Here is a 20,073-nt window from a genome sequence, read left to right on the forward strand (position 1 = left end):
GCCTTTGTCACCCGCCCGGTTAGGCGTGCGGTCTACTGCACTGCTTTCCGGGCAGGAAGGCGTGCCAGGCCCCGGCATGAATCCGCCCGGCGGATTAGTGTTGAGGTCCAATGTGCCGGCTAGTCTGTGGATGGTTTTTAAGGTGGTTTTCCATCTGCCTCGGCGAATGTGGGCTGGTTCCCCTTATTCCGCCTCAGTTACACTATGTCGGCGATTGCTGCGCAAACACTTTCTCCACATACACCGTAATTACTCTACCACGCAAACATTGGGGTTACACTCGTCTGCTGCGAGACGTTCCCAGGGGGGCATCCACTGTGGGCCGAACTGCACAATAACCCTAGGTTTGGTGTGGGATGGCGGTAGGGTGAGTGGACTGCTGTGGCCTGTTGTGGGGTTGTGAACCACTGAGGGCTACGGCAGGGACGAAGCCTCTCTGTCTTTTCTAGGCTCGCAGTTCAATACGGCAATACAAGGCCTTCAGGCAACTGAAACCCCACTTAATGGCCGAAAGCTTTATTTGTGACAGCCTTTTTGTGGTGCCTATCTGCAACTCAGCATCTCCACTATATGGTGAGTAGCAACTTTCCTTTTCATAATCTCGTTACATTCAAAGAAAACTGCTTCCCCGCATTCCAAAGTTTCTAGTAAGGGAACAGGAAGTAGTCAGTTGAGTTAAAATCTGGTGAATATCTACATCTACATCCATACTCCGCAAGCCACCTGACGGTGTGTGGCGGAGGGTACCTTGAGTACCTCTATCGGTTCTCCCTTCTATTCCAGTCTCTTATTGTTCGTGGAAAGAAGAATTGTCGGTATGCCTCTGTGTGGGCTCTAATCTCTCTGATTTTATCCTCATGGTCTCTTCGCGAGATATACGTAGGAGGGAGCAATATACTGCTTGACTCTTCGGTGAAGGTATGTTCTCGAAACTTTGACAAAAGCCCGTACCGAGCTACTGAGCGTCTCTCCTGCAGTGTCTTCCACTGGAGTTTATCTATCATCTCCGTAACACTTTCGCAATTACTAAATGATCCTGTAACGAAGCGCACTGCTCTCCGTTGGATCTTCTCTATATCTTCGATCAACCCTATCTGGTACGGATCCCACACTGCTGAGCAGTATTCAAGCAGTGGGCGAACAAGCGTACTGTAACCTACTTCCTTTGTTTTCGGATTGCATTTCCTTAGGTGGATGAGGAACCAATGCAAAACCCAACTGATGCACTTATGCCATTATCGTCACTGATGTGTGTGATGATGCATTATCTTGGTGAAACAACACTTTTTCATGCCAACCTCAGTCTTTTTCCAGCCAACACTAGTTTCAGATAATACAGCATGACAGCATCTGGTTATGTTTCTGCCTTTTTAATAATAATCTACGAGGATTATTCCCAGGGAATCCATCCTGGATTTTCCACTGTTTGTACTTTGAATAACAAGTTTATAATGACAATATTCCCCTCAATGTAAATGTGTGTCAAGATAGGTTCAATGAAGTCACTCCTTTACACAAAGCAGACTTACCAAAGCAACACAAAACCAATGATTTTACACACACACACACACACACACACACACACACACACACACTTATGCACATAGTATTATTTCATGCATTATTTATTCTATGATAAACTCACGCAATTTTTTATGCAGCAATGAGCTGTATTTGCTTTCCGATTTCTTTCCCTTATAGCCTTTTTTCACATTTGTTGTCAGCGAAGTTTCTGAAGAAACACTTGCAGCACTACTGATGCTGCTCACACTACCAGGTTCTGAAATATGAGAAATGTACACTAGTGTTGAGACCTTTTTTTAACACAATGTACTAAAAATAACGGGGGGGGGGGGGAGGGAGAGAGAGGGGGAGGGAGAGAGAAGGGGGAGGGAGAGAGAGAGGGGGGGAGGGAGAGAGAGGGGGGAGGGGGAGAGAGAGGGGGGAGGGAGAGAGAGAGGGGGGAGGGAGAGAGAGAGGGGGGAGGGAGAGGGAGAGGGAGAGGGGGGAGGGAGAGGGAGAGGGGGGAGGGAGAGGGAGAGAGAGAGGGGGGAGAGGGAGAGAGAGAGGGGGGAGGGAGAGAGAGAGAGGAGGGAGGGAGAGAGAGAGAGGAGGGAGGGAGGGAGAGAGAGAGGAGGGAGGGAGGGAGAGAGAGAGGAGGGAGGGAGGGAGAGAGAGAGGAGGGAGGGAGAGAGAGAGAGAGGAGGGAGGGAGAGAGAGAGAGAGGAGGGAGGGAGAGAGAGAGAGAGGAGGGAGGGAGAGAGAGAGAGAGGAGGGAGGGAGAGAGAGAGAGAGGAGGGAGGGAGAGAGAGAGGAGGGAGGGAGAGAGAGAGAGAGGAGGGAGGGAGAGAGAGAGGAGGGAGGGAGAGAGAGAGGAGGGAGGGAGAGAGAGAGGAGGGAGGGAGAGAGAGAGGAGGGAGGGAGAGAGAGAGGAGGGAGGGAGAGAGAGAGGAGGGAGGGAGGGAGAGAGGAGGGAGGGAGGGAGAGAGGAGGGAGGGAGGGAGAGAGGAGGGAGGGAGGGAGGGAGGGAGAGAGGAGGGAGGGAGGGAGGGAGGAGGGAGGGAGAGAGGAGGGAGGGAGGGAGAGAGGAGGGAGGGAGAGAGGAGGGAGGGAGAGAGGAGGGAGGGAGAGAGGAGGGAGGGAGAGAGGAGGGAGGGGGAGAGGGGGGGCAAGGGCACGGGCAGTGAGAATAGGTTCAAGTATAGGAAAGACTAGTGCCAGTTGCTGAATGTTGTTAAGAATTAAAGACATAAATGTCATCTACCTCTATTTCTAAAAACATTTGTTCTCTGCAATAACTTAACTAAACGTATTCTCTGCATAGCTTGGAGGGAATTTAAGGAAACAGAATGTTGCAAGTTCAGTCTGTTGCACAAGCTAAATCATGAATGCCTACACAATTTCACTGTGTTAACAACTGAATAATTTTGTACACAAATTTTAAAATAAGTAAAAAACTGGAACAAAATAAATTCTCCTTCCTAATCTCACAAGTGTGGGCAATAATACATATACAGTTATTGAGTAACTTAGATTTATCAACAAAATGACAGGAGCAACACTGATTCATATGCCAAGAAACCAGAAATAGATACGATCCAAATAAGTGTACAAAGTAGTAGTTTATTCCAACTTTTTTAATTTACTGAAGGCAGTTTCTTGGATTAATTAGGAATGAGCCAATTATTTTCAGATTATTAAATAGCCACTCAACAAGTGATTAGATAAACAGTGTGGGAGGCAGACAAGTGAGAATAGTTTGATACTGTCCAACATTAAATGAGATCTTACCAGCCTGAACTCAAGGTGGTGCTGCTATCAATATGACATGTGTAAGTATAAATTTCTTTCACATCCATAATATCACAACAAAAATTAAAACAGACACTTTAAATTTCTATTTATCTGTTTTGTTAAGTGGAGCACTCAAATGGCTTGCTCTGCAAATTCTGTGGCTTTATGTATACTCCAAAAACATTGATTACTTGAAACTCTGAAGTATCCTCCCTCCCCAACTACAAGTACAGGTAAACTAAAAACGAGATATAAATACCTGAAAATCATGACTTTTAGCTAGAAGGCTGGAAAAATAGCAGATATACCTCTGAGAAGAACTGGAACAAAACCTTTAATTTACACACTATACAACAGCAACAATATTCCACCAGAACACACTAAATTGAGGATGGCAAGAAATCATTGCTATTATTCATGGGAGGAAGAATCAGGCAAGGATTGGGAGATGTCCTCAAAAGCTCGTACCTCGTATATGCTCAGTGTAATTTTGAAAGCTTTCTCAATAAAAGCTAGATAAGACAGGTTCACCTGCCCACTGCAATGTCAAGTTATCAATGGTATGCGGTAAACAATTTAAGAAATTAATTACTAATAATATGAGTAACCAACAGCACATACACAGCTTTGGGAAGGATCTCTATCACAAATTCAGCATTACTAAAGATGACATTACTTATAACTGAATGTAATGTAGAGTGCATAAATGAGAGAAATTCTCTAAATGACTTGATTGTATTAACAGTCACAAGTGAATTTTCTATGCATCAATTAAAATAATTCTGGTGAGCATTTCTGAGATTCCCATGTTAGGAGAATTGCTGTCATCCACTCAAGTCTTCCTCAGACTCGTGCTCACTGTATTGGCATTTCAGCTGGGGAATTTGTAGGGATAGCACGCAAAGTGACCAGGCCAACAGCTTTACTGCTTTGTACTGTAAGATACCGACTGGCAACAAATGATTCCAGGATATAGCTGATGGTAAACAAATGGTTTCCATAATAAGCAAAATGGACAAGAAACACAGGCTGCTGCTGCTGCTGCTTCTCCCTTAAGCATCACACCTTCATGACTACCTCCACTGAAAAGCAACTTCCTACTCCACTTATCAGTGCTGCATTTTATCAAGTGTAAGATCAGTAATACGTATGCCAAATTTGCCGATAACTCAATACCCATCTTTTTTAAGTTTGGAGAAAGACCACTGAGTGACCACTGACCACTGGGAACAGGGCCGGATCTAGGGAGTGGGGAGGGGGAATGGGGCACTTGCCCCAGGCAGCAAATTTTAGGCACAGTTTCATTTTTTGGTTAAGTATAAAATATTTGTTTCTGCTAAATTTTAATAAAAATAATTATTACAGAACTAAAAAAAAAAGTGCAATCAAAAAGTAATACAGTCCATAACACTGAAGTTTCTCCAAGTTGACAGGGAAATTGCCTCAGACATGACACGAGTGCTGCCTATTTCCTGCCACATCACATGACATTCCATTGTTTGCTAATTGCTACTGGTGTTTTATTGATCTCCATTATTTTGACAATTTTTATGTATTTAAATTTGTTTAATAACTTCCATAATCACAGATACTTGAAATCGAAGTAGTGGAGTGACATGTAGAAAAAGATGGAAGAAAGTAAGCGAGGCATTTTCCCAAACACAACAATCGGATTCATCTTTCACGAAGTCCGCTGCCAGTAATGAGAACCAGCTACCATGTAAGATTATATTCCATAATCGCAGCTCGTAATGGACACCTCAAAGCTGACGACTAGTATTGAACACTCCTTATCAGCCGACCACTGTAGTATAAATACCAACTCAAACTTGTACAGACTTTGTAACAGATGTTTTGTCACCAGTAAAAGCCTCTGCTATCCATGCAGCACTTTTACTACTATCCTGTGCAATGACTTTAATCTTTTAAGATTTCTGTGCTTAATCCTTTCAAGACATTATCTTACCTGGAGGGAAGGAGGGAAGGAAGGAATGAATGAACAACCCACAAGCACGAGAGGCGCCGATCATAATATCTTACTTGATAGCCAAACTCTTGAGACATTCTAACCACCTCAAGAGATGTGAGTACTACTACTACTATACACCCTTAAGCATGTTTGCAAATTGTAACTTACAGCTAACATTAGAAATGTTTCATTTCCAAAGTACAGCACACTGACTGTTTAAAATGATATTTTCCATTCATGTGCTGTGACATTTGAAACATTAACTTCGACTCTAGATTTACACTGAGTAGCAGGCTTTGTGACTCAGTCTATTACTTTATTATGCAAGAAGTCAAACCATCTTATCATTCCCATTTTGCTCTGCAACCATGGAATAACTTTATCTTCTTGACAGTCATGGTGCATGACATAAAACTGCCTTGCAATAATACAATGAAGCTCCAAAGAAACTGGTATACGCATGCGTATTCAAATACAGAGATATTTCAACTGGCAGAATATGGTACTGCGATCAGCAGTGCCTATATAAGACTACAAGTCTCTGGCACAGTCGTTAGATTGGATACTGCTGCTACAACGGCAGGTTATCAAGATTTAAGTGTCTCAGAACATGGTGTTATAGTCGGCGCATGAGCAATGGGACACAGCATCTCCAAGATAGCGATGAAGAGGGGATTTTCCTGTACAACCATTTCATGAGCATACCACAAATATGTGAATGCAGTCTTTCTCGGCATATTCCGCTGATAAATTCTTCTCGGGTCATCAGCCGAGTGGTGGCGTCGTCTTGTCGCAACGTTTCAACGAGTTTCGTCCCCATCATCTTCTGGCGAAGTGTCAGAAGATGATGGGTACAAAACTCATTGAAACGTTGCGACACGACGACGCCACCACTTGGCTGATGACCCGAGAAGAATTCATCATACCACGAATATCAGGAATCCGGTAAAACATCACACCTCCAACATCACCAGGAGAAGATCCTGCAAGAACAGAACCAACAACGAATGAAGAAAATCATTCAACATGACGGAAGTGCAACCCTTCCGCAAATTGCTGTAGATTTCAATACTGTGCCATCAAAAAGCGCCAGTGTGCGAACCATTCAATGAAACATCATCGATGTGGGCTATTGGAGCTGAAGGCCCACTCACGTACCCTTGATGAGTCGTTTCAAATTGTACTGAGCAGATGGACATGCACAGGTATAGAAACAACCTCGTGAATCCAAGGACCCTGCATCAGGGGACAGTTCAAGTTGGTGGAGGCTCTGTAATGGTATCGGGTGTATGCAGTTGGAGTGATATGGGACTCCTGATACATCTAGATATCACTATGACAGGTGACATCCCGTTTTTATCACCTGCATCGATTCATGTTAATTTTGCATTCCGACAGACTTGGGCAATTCCTGTAGGACAATGCAACACCCCACACATCTAGAATTGCTACAGAGTGACTCCAGAAACATTCTTCTGAGTTGAAACACTTCCGCTGGCCACCAAACTCTCCACACACAAACATCACTGAGCATATCTGGGATGCCTTGCAATGCGCCGTTCAGAAGAGATTTCCACCCCTTCATACTCTTACAGATTTATGGACAGCCCTGCAGGATTCATGGTGTCAGTTCCCTCCAACACTACTTCAGACATTAGTCTAACATCATTTTGTGGTACTTCTGCACGCTCACCGGGGCCCTACATGATATTAGGCAGACACCGAATGAGATTAAATACTATCAGAATCATGAGCAGGCTAAAAATTCATGTAACATTTCTGACGACAAAGAGTGGAAAACATAAGGAAAAAAATGATTCAGAACAGTCAAAAATAAGCAAGTACAAGTAACAAATATTGATACCTTTTTTTGGGGAGTGGAACAGTGCAACGTTCATGCTTATTGAAGTCAAAGAAAGTGATCTTAAAAATTTCAGCATTGGCTTGAGGATTCCCTACTGGAAAATTTTATGTTATCAATGATACATTATAACAGTCAACAGTTTGCAACAAAAGTTTCTCTAGGAAACATGGCATTACTGACTGGCTAAAATGGAAGAATATTTGGATTCTAGACAACATGGGTAAATTGGTGGGATTTGTGAATATGGAAATTGAGTTCTAAGGCTGCCACTACATCTACATCTATACTCTGCAAACCACTGAAGTGCATGGCAGAGGGTATGTCACATTGTACCATTTATTATGGTTTCTTCCTGTTCCATTCAGTATGGAGTGCAGGAAGAATGATTGATTGAATGCCTCTGTGGATGCTGTAATTATTCTAGTCTCGTCCTCATGATCCCTATATGAGTGATATGTAGGATATTGTGGTATATTCCTATGAGTCATCATTTCAAGCTGGTTCTTGAAACTTCATTAGCAGACCTTTCATGGAATAGTTTACGTCTCTCTTCAAGTCAGGCAGTTCAGTTTCTTCAACATCTCTGTGACACTATCCATGGGTCAAATGAACCTCTGACCATTCTTACTGCCCTTCTCTGTATAGGTTCATGATGATTGGTTTGTGGGGCACTCAACTGCACGATTATCAGCGCCCGTACAAATTCCCAACCTTTCCTCAGTCCAATCTTGCCACTTTCATGAATGATAATGAAATGATGAGGACAACAAAAACACCAAATCATCTCGAGGCAAGTGAAAATCCCTGACCTCACCGGAAATCGAGAACGCGACTGCGATACCATGAGCTACGGACAGGCATAGGTTCAATATTCTCTGTTAGTCCTATTTGGTATGGGTCCCACAAATCTTCAGCAATATTCCAGATTGAGTCACAAGTGATTTTCAAAAAATGGCTCTGAGCACTATGGGACTCAACTGCTGTGGTCATCAGTCCCCTAGAACTTAGAACTACTTAAACCTAACTAACCTAAGGACATCACACACATCCACGCCCGAGGCAGGATTCGAACCTGCGACCGTAGCAGTCGCACGGTTCCGGACTGCGCGCCTAGAACCGCGAGACCACCGCGGCCGGCAAGTGATTTTCAATCAATTTTCTTTGTAGACAGTGTGTACTTCTAGCAATAAGCACAAGTGTACCATCTGCTTTACCCACGACTGAGTCTATGTGATCATTCCATATCATACCCCTAAAAAGTGTTACACCCAGGTATTTACACGAGTTGGTCAATTCCAACAGTGAGTCACAGATATTAAAGCCATAACTCACTAGATTTTTTTTTTTTTTTTTTGTTTTTGCACAGTTTTATATTCTGGATATCTAAATGATTTGCCAATCTTCACACCACTTTGACATCTTATCAAGATCTGACTGAATATTCATGCAGCTTGTTTCAGACAGTAATTCGTTGTAGATAACTGCATCATACACAAAAAGTCTGAGGTTACTATTAATATTGTCTGCAAGATCATTAATATACAACATGAACAGAAACAGTTACAACACACTTCCTAAGCGCACACTCAAAGTAACTTCTACTGACTCCTCATCTAGGATAACATACTGCAGGCTTCCTACCATAAAGTCCTCAATCCAGTCACAAATATAACTTGACACCCCATTTAGCATTTGAGGGCAGCGTGGAGGGTAAAAATCGTAGAGGGAGACCAAGAGATGAATACACTAAGCAGATTCAGAAGGATGTAGGTTGCAGTAATACTGGGAGATGAAGAAGCTTGCACAGGATAGAGTAGCATGGAGAGCTGCATCAAACCAGTCTCAGGACTGAAGACCACAACAACAACAACAACCACCCCATATGAACATACTTTTGACAATACGCATAAAAGTGGCACTGAGTGAAATGCTTTTGCGAAATCAAGAAATACTGCAACCACCTGACTGCCTTGATTCAAACCTTTCAGTATGTTATGCGAGAAAAATATGAGCTGAGTTTCAAATGATTGATGTTTTCAGAATTCACACTGGTCGGCATGGAGGAGGTCATTCTGTTCAAGATACCTCATTATGTTTCAACTCAGAGTATGTTGTAAGGCTCTACAACAAATTGTTGTCAAGGAGATTGCTTCGTAGTTTTGTATATCAGTTCTACCTTTCTTGTAGAACTGTGCTTTCTTTCAAGAACTGGGCATGGTTTTTTGTTTAAGGAATGTATGAGAGATTACAGTTAGCCCCTCTTCTAAGTCAGCCACAAATCCAGTACAGAACCTGAAGGGTTTCCATTGGACCCTGAGGCTTTGTTCAACTTTAACAATTTCAGCTGTTTCTCAACACCACTGACACTAACACTTATTTCACTTATCTTTGTAGTGGTACGAGGATTAAATTGGGACAATTTTCCCAGGTTTTCCCTTGTGAAGGAACATTTGAAAACAAAGTTAGGGATTTCAGCTTTTGCTCTGCTACCCTCAATTCCAGTTCCTGTCTCATTCACTATGGACTGGACACTAAACCTGGTGCCACTAACAGCCTTTACATATGACCAGGATTTCTTTGGCTGTTGTGAAAGATCATTTGACAATATTCTGCTACAGTAGTCACTGAAGGCTTCAAGCATTGCTCTCTTGAGGAGAGCGAAACTAGTTTCATTACCATCTCTCTATGTGTGGTCCTACACCAGTATGCAGTAGCTTTTATTTCTTTAGATTCGTTTACAGTGACTGTATACCACGGAGGCTCGACTGGGTACGTATCTATCCAATGTACAGTAAATCATTCTTTTAAACTTGAGATATAGTTCCTCTACATGCTCTTGCCCTGTGCTGAAAGTCTGACATCCCTCACTGTAGCCACAACCGCATCATGGTCACTATTACCAGTTTTGATGCAGACGCCCTCAAAGAGCTCAGGACTATTTGTCGCCATTAGATCCAAAGTATTTCCATCATGAGTGGGTTCCGAACTGTCTGTTCTAGGTAGCTTTTAGAGAAGGATTTAGTAATGTTTCACAGGATGTCTTATCACACCCACATCAACAGTGAAAGTGTTTCTTGAACTGGTGATGCAACAGCAGCAGTAGTACTGAACTGTGGCACTTTAACAGAGATATTGGGCACATCATATCGCAAATGACAAAAAAAAATTCATATATAGAGGCATTATATAAGAAGAGGTCTGGTTTGGGAAGGCTAGGACATGTAATTGGACATGACTTTATAGTAGGAACCATTCTGGATATTGCGTTCAGTAATTTAAATAGAACATGGAAAACCTGAATCAGGATAACTCAGTGTGGATTAGAGCCCCCATACTTGTTACCAACAGTACAGTCTTATTCAGTTCATTCATATTATAAGGAGGGGAGGATGTTTTGTACTATACCAGAAAGCAGTGAAAGTGGCAACTGACGGAATAGGTCAGATCCTCCCGTCCCTCATCTTCCCTCCACTTTTAAGTGCCAATGAGATGCTTTTGGCCCAGTTTGGCTTGACCCATGAGTAAGCTCTCACTGCTGCCACAGTGACATTTCCACCACGGGTGCTGAACAGGTAGCATGTTTAAGAAGCAACAGCTAATAAATGAATACCTATCGTCAACGCAGTTTATGTGACAATGCTGCACTTCATTTATGCTTCTGCTGGTATGGCTTTGCAAATTTGTTGCTACCCACTATCCAGCATTTACTCGTGTGTGCTGCATGGAAGTGTGTGTCTGCAAAGAGATCAGTGATTTTCATAAGATAGTACCACTATTTTTGTTTGAGAGATACGGAAACAGTTTCAAGACACACAGAGCCAAATAAAGAGTGATGTACACAAGGTATGCAAATTTCTTCTGACCTTAAATACAATGCCAGCAGAAACAAAATCTTACTGGCACCACAGGCTGCAACAACAAGGACATGGGGTGTTTTACTATGAACTTTGTGAAGTACAGGCAATGGAAACCTGTGGTGAAGAAATGAAGTTTCAATCTTCACGATAAGTGGAAGAACAACTCACCAATCTGCAAGACTTTGCGAAGTTTATTCCAATTTTTGTGCTGTGGAGAGTATCCTACAATGCAAAAGGTAGCATGTTTTACACAACAAGATTGCTTTCACAAGGTGCTTCCATTTGAGTGGAAGAATTCCAAAATCAATCAGATTTAGGTACACAAAATACACAATGGACAATGCATTCTGATAGAGAGATTCAATATTGTAGCAAAGAAGAAAATCTATCTTGAGACCTAGTTCAATCAAAATTGCACCACAAAGTATCAAAAGGCAATAGCAGGTTTTATGTACTGAATGGCAAACAAAACAGACATTGTCATGCAGGATCATTTGACTATGGCTTTATCAAAAGAGCAAAACTAATATTTGCACCCTGCAAATCCAGCAAGAATATTTCATTAAGACACGAATACCAATTTACGTAAACAATGTTTTTTATTTATTTTGTCACATTATTATGTGGTTTAGGAGAAGACAGGTCATCACAATTAATGCCATTCATCACTAATGAAAAATGGAGGCAATTCCTTACTGAAGTGTAAACGAGGAAGAAATTGCATAGTGGCCAGAAGAGAAACATATTTCAATTTCAGACCATTACACAAAAGTGAAGATATTACAGGAAGTCCGGCACCTCAAGCACCTTTATAATCAATATGAACTTGACAGCTTAGCAACAGAAATTACCCACGAAGTTTAAATGCTGCCCCCTTACCACTGCCAATACAAGCCGATAGGAAATGTGTGAAACCCAGCAAAAGTAAGTCGCATTCACAAACTGCTCATTCAGAATGAAAGATGTCAGGAAATTACTTGAAGCAATTGATGTTACAGCAGAAGACTGGATTAAGTGTACATGCGACGCTGAAAACCTGCACAAAAATGAATTTCTGAAGCAAGGAATCCGAGAAAAATGCGTTGAAAGCATCGACATTGCTTCAAATTACTCCTCGGAGAGTGAGTCTTCAGAACTGAACAATTAACATACTGACTGCTAAGAGGCCTCTGGCAGTGCAGCAGAGCTGCTTATTGTGGCCGCGCCAGCCACACGGCAGGCAACTTGGGTAACAGCAATAAATGTTATATCATTTGTTCTACACCCTCCCGAAAGCTGTAAACACTATTCTCTCTAGAATGACATTTTCACTCTGCAGCAGAGTGTGCGCTGATATGAAATTTCCTGACAGATTAAAACTGTGTGCCCAACCGAGAGTCGAACTCGGGACCTTTACCTTTCGCGGGCAAGTGCTCTACCATCTGAGCTACCGAAGCACGACTCACGCCCAGTCCTCACAGCTTTACTTCTGCCAGTACAGCACTTGCCCGCAAAAGGCAAAGGTCCTGAGTTCGAGTCTCGGTCGGGCACACAGTTTTAATCTGCCAGGAAGTTTCACTATTCTCTCTTTCACCCCTATTATCCTCCTCCTCCTCCGCCGCCCCCCCCCCCAAAAAAAAGTATCAATACAAGGCAGAACAGCTACCAGGCTTATACCGTCTATACTGGTGTGCTTGTCAGAGTTAGCTTTGGAGAGTAGAGTTGGGTCGATTTGGGGGGGAGGAGACCAAACTGAGAGGTCATCAGTCTCATCAGATAGGGAAGGACGGGGAAGGAAGACGGCCGCACCCTTCGAAAGGAAACGTCCCAGCATTTGCCTGAGGCGATTTAGGGAAAACATGGAAAACCTAAATCAGGATGGCCGGAGGCAGGATTGAACCGTCATCCTCCTGAATGAGAGTCCAGTGTGCTAACCACTGCACCATCTCACTTGGTCGGAGGGTAGAGTGTTTTCTGCTTTTTACCACAGTTAAAACTAATGTGTAAAGTGTAGGAACACAAACATTCACTTAATCTAAAACAAAACAGCTTTAAAATTTAATCTATTAGCAATAATAACATATTTGGCTTTAATATACCTTCTAAAACATAAGACAATACATTAATATAGAGAGGCTGATGCTTCACTACAGTATTTTCATGACATATGGCTTCATAGCAATAATAAATTGTTTAAATGAAGTCAGTCTGCTTCTGACCCTAAATTCAATACTACAGTGTGCTACCTGCAGATTTCAGATATTATCATTCTCCAGTGAACACAATGTAACATACTGAGCACACATGTGGCAGACAGCATTGCCTGATGACAGTTTGTTGGGATTGGCTGGACACAGACACAAACTGGGCAAAGACTTCTGATCTGTCGCAGCTGAGGTGTACGGCGAGATCACAAGTGAGAAAACTGTGCAGAAAGGTGGAGTAGGGTGCCTTCTACACCTGCCCCTCCAGCCACCACTTTCACTGTTCCCCAGCATACTTCGTTTTTCACCTTCAAATATGTTATTACCATTTACATATCAGTTTCTATCACTTACACTGCAGCAGTCACCAAAACATGGAAATCGTTGTCGGTATCAGTTTCACTTTTTTATTTTTAACAGCAACTGCATAACTGCCACCTGCAAGAACATCTAGCATACTGCATGTCAGCCAGAAATAACATTGCCTTGTCAAGGAACATTTTATTTTAAACATTGTTTTGGGTTATGAAGTAAGGATATAAAATTTGGAGTGTTGAATCAGGATATACAACTAGATGAGGGAACACTGGTGCCGGTAAGTGTTCTTCAAATTCCTCCAGAGGGATAATCCAATGTAACTGTTCTAGTGATAGGTTTATGATAGTGTGGTCAAATAATATCAGGCTTTTAAAGGTATTTTGGAATGATTTGCATATTTTGGCAGTTAGCTGTCAGTCACAACAGCAAGAGATTATCAGCTACAGGTAACATCTTAACGATTCATAAAGTATGTGATACTTCCGTACATAATTACATTGTCCCTCCCCCCCCCCCCCCCAACATTGATGAACATTATCTACAAGGTCATTTACACATACTGATTGAACAGTCCTACTGCACTTCCTCAAGGTACACGTCTTACTACCTTCATAGCAGCAAAAATATACCTAGGTGTGGATATCTTAACACAATATAACAGGAAAACAAGTTATTGCAGGAGAGGCATAAGCTAGCTTTGTTCACTGGAGGTTTTTTTCCGAGGGGGGGGGGGGGGTGTCTCACTACAGAATGTGACCCACACTTCAGTGTTGCTCACACAGCTACAATGCTTTAGAAGTCATATGTGAGAAAATGGAATTTGCACAAGCGCATTTCACAGATGTTTAAGGGAAGGCAGGAAGATTAATGTCTTAGTATTGTCAATGATTCCACTACAGATGGAACACAAGACTGTAGTGGCTGCATGGAGATTAGACTTCTCTGAAATGACATTCTAATGTTATCACAATGGCAAGAAGATAAACAACAAACACCAATGGAGGAAGATTACAAGAAAAGAATTACTTTTACAGCTAGACCTGAGAATAAGATTTTACACATGGTTCTAAAACTACATAATCCATCCTCCTGTCACACCTAATAAAGCACACAAACAAACAATATGGAACTGGAAATAGTGCACTTCTTTCAACATTATGGTCTACAGAGTATGAATGCAATTTGGTAATAAACTGAGTATGTAGTAAATGACAAAGTAGCTGTACACAGAAAAAGCATGGAGAAAAAAAATTGTAAAAAGTGACTTAAGAATCAAAGAAATGTTAAGATAAGTTCTTGGCACAATGTAGAGTTTTTAAAGCTGGCAGTGATTACAGCAAGGTTTTCTTTCTTCTTTACTTAGGTATTCTGTAATATGTAATACCCTAAGTAATATTGTTCACATTATTTTTGTAAACATTTTTTCTTCTTGGTAGTTTTATTTGCTCTAAAAAAATCCACCACTCCTGACATTTCCTTCCTGTTATCTATATCTATACTTATTTTCGGTACCTGATTCAACTAACTATGATTTTTCATGGCTTTCCCTAACCGCTGAAGCAAAGGCAGGTGATTTCTTTGAAGAGAATATTTCCACAAACAAGCAAGTTTTTCTTTCAAAAATATACAGATGTGAATGAGCAATTTTTACCCACTCACTTTTACACACAACAAATTCTTCTACAAACTAGCAGGAGTTGCCATGAAGAAACTTTTTTAGTTTGTTGATGAAATTTACTTTGCTGTCTGTCAAACATTTTATGTTCTAAACCACTTTATGTGCTAAAGACAACCTTAATGTGAAGAGATGAATGTAAATTTTCCTTCTGTTATGGTAATTATGTACATCATTGTTCTTGTGAACTGTAGAGGGTTATTTACAAACAACTTCATGAAGGAATAGCTGTACTGCAAAAAGTAGTCAGAATGACCAACTCCTGAAGCAAATGTCTACAAGATGAATGTGGGTTAGCACCATATATTATTTCTATAGCACATTTTTGAGCAACAAAGACGTTCGTTCTTAAAGGTGAGTTATCCCAGACCATTATTCCCTATGACATTCACGAATCAAAATATGCGAAATATGCTAACTTACTGATTTCTCTCTCCCCAAGGTTTGCGATGATTCTAAGTTCAAATGTGGTTGAACTACGTTGTTTTAGGGATGTTCTTTTCCCAGTTTGATTTCTCACCATTTTGGAAACAGGATTACAGAAGTGTCCGATTCCACCCACCTGCTTTCATCCATGACACCATTAACATGGCGGAAATGGCTATTCTTAGGGTCTCCAATATGGCGCCTATGGCGTCCCTACATACACACATCAATGAACACAAAATTATGTATAAATAAGACAATAACATGTCCCTTCTTAAATAAAATCAAATTAATGAGACAACCACGTGAAATGGGTGGTTTTAGGGTGGGATAAGCTAAATATAAAAGTAAAAAAAAAACACCATATCCCAAAATAAAAAATGAGGGGAAAAAAATTACAAAATCTGCAGGAATCAGACACTTCCCTTGACCTACATACGTCAACCACAGCTGACAATAGCAAAACACCAACACCTACAGCAAAGACTATGAAAATTGGAATCTGACATTTCCCTTGACCTATATAGGTCAATCACAGCTGATGATACCAAAACACCAATACCCACAACAAAAACTATGAAAATTGGAATCAGTTATTTCCCTTGGCCTATATAGGTCAACCATAACTATTGATACCAAAAGCCAGAGGGGGGGGGGGGGAGGTGGGAGGGGGGTGCGGCGCCCACTGACACAGCATCGAACACAAGACGACACCTACAAACACAACCAACTCGATGAAATTTTAAACATTTTTATTGGCTGACGTCCAGCAACAATGTGTTCACTTACTTACTGGATGTATGAATAGCCACCCCAGTTGTATAAAATTATTGTCAATTTCATCATGATTTCGACAGCACTAAGCCGGTCTTCTTCAAAATAAAAATTATATAGGATCACAGGTAATCACACCATGGGTGAAAAACATCTGAGCAAAAATGCAATTGTCAAACAGAAATTGTCACAATAAAAAAAAATTAAACTGTAAAAATGTAACATGCTTGTCAACTGAAATAAAATGTTCCAACAAAATACAATGGCAGCTGCAAGGTCGCTTAGGGCCAAGAACTGCATCAAACCTCTGCTACCGAGACACTCAACTCAAACTCTTCCATAATTATGTCACATACCACAACACCCTTACTTCATGCGTCAAAGCAGATGGGTGGAATCTGACGCTTGCATTGACCCATGGAAACTTAAGTACTTCCCCACCCTGTTTATTAATTCCTCACCACATGTTACACTGATCATATGAGTAGTATCCCTGATACAAGGAGCTGAATATGTCGTGTCTTCGCAACGATATTTTTAAGAATGTTGCTTACCATTTCTTTTGTTTCCGTATGTATGTTCAGATCCATTACTAAACTAGAGTCACCTGCGAAAAGAACAGAGTCTGCTTGTGTGTTAGACAGAAGACTGTTTACATATGAAGGGCTTATTTCAATAGTGGTACAAGTCCATTTTTGTTCATTCTGAGATACAAAGTCCTAAAGTTAAACGAGCACTGAAAAATCTGTGCTCATTTAACTTTAGAACCTGTATTTCAGAATGAACAAAAATCAACTTGTACCACTATTGAAATAAGCCCTTCATATATAAGTAACAATGGTGAACCTACTGTGGAACCCCATACATGATTTCTCCCCATAGAAATATCAAGAGTATGCTGGATGAATAGAACTTTCTACAGTCTTTTTGATGTATATGACATCACCCATTCGTTGACTATAACAGCAGTCCAACAATACTTCAATTTATGTAGGAGATTACTGTGATTCGTACAGTCAAACACCTTGGATAGGTCGCAGAACATACCAAGCGCGACTATTTTATTATGTGATTTGCTTAAAACTGTGAGTGAACATGTAAATGGCATTCTCAGTAGGTAAACTCTTCTGAAACACAAACTGATGTGCTGAGGATATTATTGTTGCTAAGATGAGATACTAGCCTAGAATACATGACCACCTCTAAGATTTGGAAAATTGTCCAGCAGGGAAACAAGTTTGTAATTATTAACATAGCCTACCATCACCTTTCTTAAAGTGTAATTACACAATGCCATATTTCAGTCTGGCAAAATGCCTTGAGTTAGTGATGCATAACATATCCCAGATAAGACTATGTTTATTACATGGGAAAAATTTTTAGTACTCTACTGGAAAAACCATCAAAACCAGATGAGAGGTTATTTTCAAGAGAATGTATAATGTTCTTAATTTCAGAAGGAGAAGTTAGTGATACATTCATAAGACAGTTTTGTGAGTCACTTTTCCCATGTACTGCTCTTGATTTTTCCCTTTAATTGTTTGCACTTGTGCTTTCTACTATATTTAAGAAAACGTTATTAAATCTATTCGCTGACAGCCCTGCCATTCAGTTCAATGGTGACGTTACCCTGTGTGTGGGTTCCCTATATTATACATAACCTTATGCCTGTTTTTGGAATAACTGATTATTGAATTATGTGCATGTTTCTTGTTGTTTTCCAAAAATCTTTTTTTTTAGTAATTCTAAATACTTTTAGTAGTGTGCAACTACTGCAGAATCTCTTAACTGTCCTTGCCAACATATTCATCCCCCTTTTCCTTTCACCTTCCCTCTAGTAAGCCTTTTTTTTTTTTTTAACATGACTGTTTAATGTCCTTTCTGATAACATTTGGTTCAATATTTATTTCATCACCGTGTATCTCTCTTCAGCTATTCTTGGCCTGGAGTCAATTATTCTGACACCCACTGATGAGTGTCCATATTGTAAGGCATTATATTATTTATCCTCAAAGAAATTTTGAGATGGAATTATAGCCGTTCTCCATACAAAAACAGTTGTGATATTATTTTGCACTTTAAGTAATTTCCTTGCTCGAACTAAACAATGTTGGAAAATTATGTGAATTTACACCAACCTTTCCAATTATAAAATGGGTATATGCTCTTCAGTACACAAAGCACATAACATGAATTGGGGCTTGTGTACTACTAAATTAACACATAGGGAAGCCCAATTTTCTTTTTATCTCCTCCCTATGTAGTTTTAGGTAGTGTAGAATATAAAGTAACTACGTTTAACACAAGTGGTAGGCATTATTTCTGTGCAAAAACACTTGCCATTTAAATTTGTTCTCTATTACTTAAATTGTTCATTATAAAAACAAATTCATTTAGAAAATAATTTTACCACATTTTTTCAGTATTTATTAATGGACTACCGATACACTACATCTATTCCAGTCGTAAATATTACACAGAAATACAAATGCCGACGACAAACTTTACAGAAGACACAAGTCGCAATACATGCATGGTATTGAAAGTACTGCACATTAAACGAGCTGCATAACATCGCGAATGAGTTTACCAAAAAAATGTTACCCTCGCGTTCCTCGTCCGACTCGGGCGCTTCTCCTGCGACTATTATGCCTTGCAAGTTGCTAGCACTCGAAGTTCCAGCCTGTTGGTATGGAGCATCCTGAAAAACAATGTATCTACAACAGTTGCAATACATTTACCACATACAAACAATTCACGAACATAGCACTACCGAAACAGCGAATTCCTCGCCACCACTGTCAGATTCCGGAGCTTCACCGGACACAATGTATGGCTTTTTCTCCATACTCCATCAACTTGCAACACACTTATACAAGTTATACTTACTACGGGTGGCAAAAAATAACGTAGCTGATACAAATAACCGGTTACTGAGAAATAACGGTTACTGTGATAACCGCTCATCTGATGCTGCAGTTACTTCAATAACTGCCAACAGTGCCTCGCGTCATCTGTTGACCGAATATCGTACTACGCTTTCGCCTCAACTCATCGGAGATCTGGCGACGGAGTGACCATTTGGAAGGCGTTCTATATGTCATGAGGATAACTGATGCGTCATCTGTTGATAAGAACTGTGTACTATTTCGTGCGCCTTCGTTACTTTTAGCACAAACTATTAAATAAAGTTATTATCAGAGAGGTTGCTGATAGGAACTGCAGTACAGACATTAATTAACAAGTACGGTCGTTCCCTTCAGCCACCGCCTTATATGTCCATTTAGCTTGGAAGGGTAGTGCAGACAGAGTTACCACAAGGAATTCGAGCGACTGTGAAAATAACTATCAGAGATCGGTATTTTCCTCCGGTAGTTATCGTTATTAGCTCGTTGTTCTCGTTCTCTTGCAGTTGGTAACGGAATAACTCTGTGTTCCCGACTCGCTGGTGTTTCCAGAGAGTATACTTACTGAGCGAACAAATGTTTTCGTACTGCTTCGGAAATGCCCATGGCCATCGCGAACGACAAATAACATATTTTCTTAGACTTCCCCGGCGATTTGATGACATCTCGTGGAAATCGGATTTTCTGCCGGATTTGAGCGTCTTCCAAACACCTGATGAAGACGTCAAGTAATGACGTCGAAATACCGTGTTTGGAAGACGCTGATATCCGGCAGAAAACCCGATTTCCACGAGATGTCGACAAATA

The 20,073-nt window shown here is 40.9% G+C and overlaps 1 protein-coding gene across 10 annotated transcripts in view; it reads right to left on the reverse strand.

The window, feature by feature from the left end:
- Positions 1–19,408, reverse strand: part of LOC124555127 (biogenesis of lysosome-related organelles complex 1 subunit 3) — a 29,442-nt gene extending 10,034 nt beyond the window's left edge. For 4 of the 10 annotated variants that reach the window (XM_047128938.1, XM_047128939.1, XM_047128931.1 and 1 more), the window contains exons 1-3: positions 19,250–19,407; positions 18,965–19,061; positions 1,646–1,780 (exon numbers count right to left, since the gene is read on the reverse strand). In XM_047128938.1, coding sequence (XP_046984894.1) covers positions 1,646–1,780; positions 18,965–19,061; positions 19,250–19,327 — 310 coding nt within the window. In that variant the 5' untranslated portion in view covers positions 19,328–19,407. Of the gene's footprint in view, positions 1–1,645; positions 1,781–18,964; positions 19,062–19,133 lie in introns of all 10 variants that reach the window. The other 6 variants (XM_047128936.1, XM_047128935.1, XM_047128932.1 and 3 more) reach the window with 4 other exon arrangements.
- Positions 19,409–20,073: the final 665 nt, after the last annotated feature.

The sequence above is a fragment of the Schistocerca americana genome, chromosome X, assembly GCF_021461395.2.
Source record: "Schistocerca americana isolate TAMUIC-IGC-003095 chromosome X, iqSchAmer2.1, whole genome shotgun sequence".
NCBI lineage: Eukaryota > Metazoa > Arthropoda > Insecta > Orthoptera > Acrididae > Schistocerca > Schistocerca americana.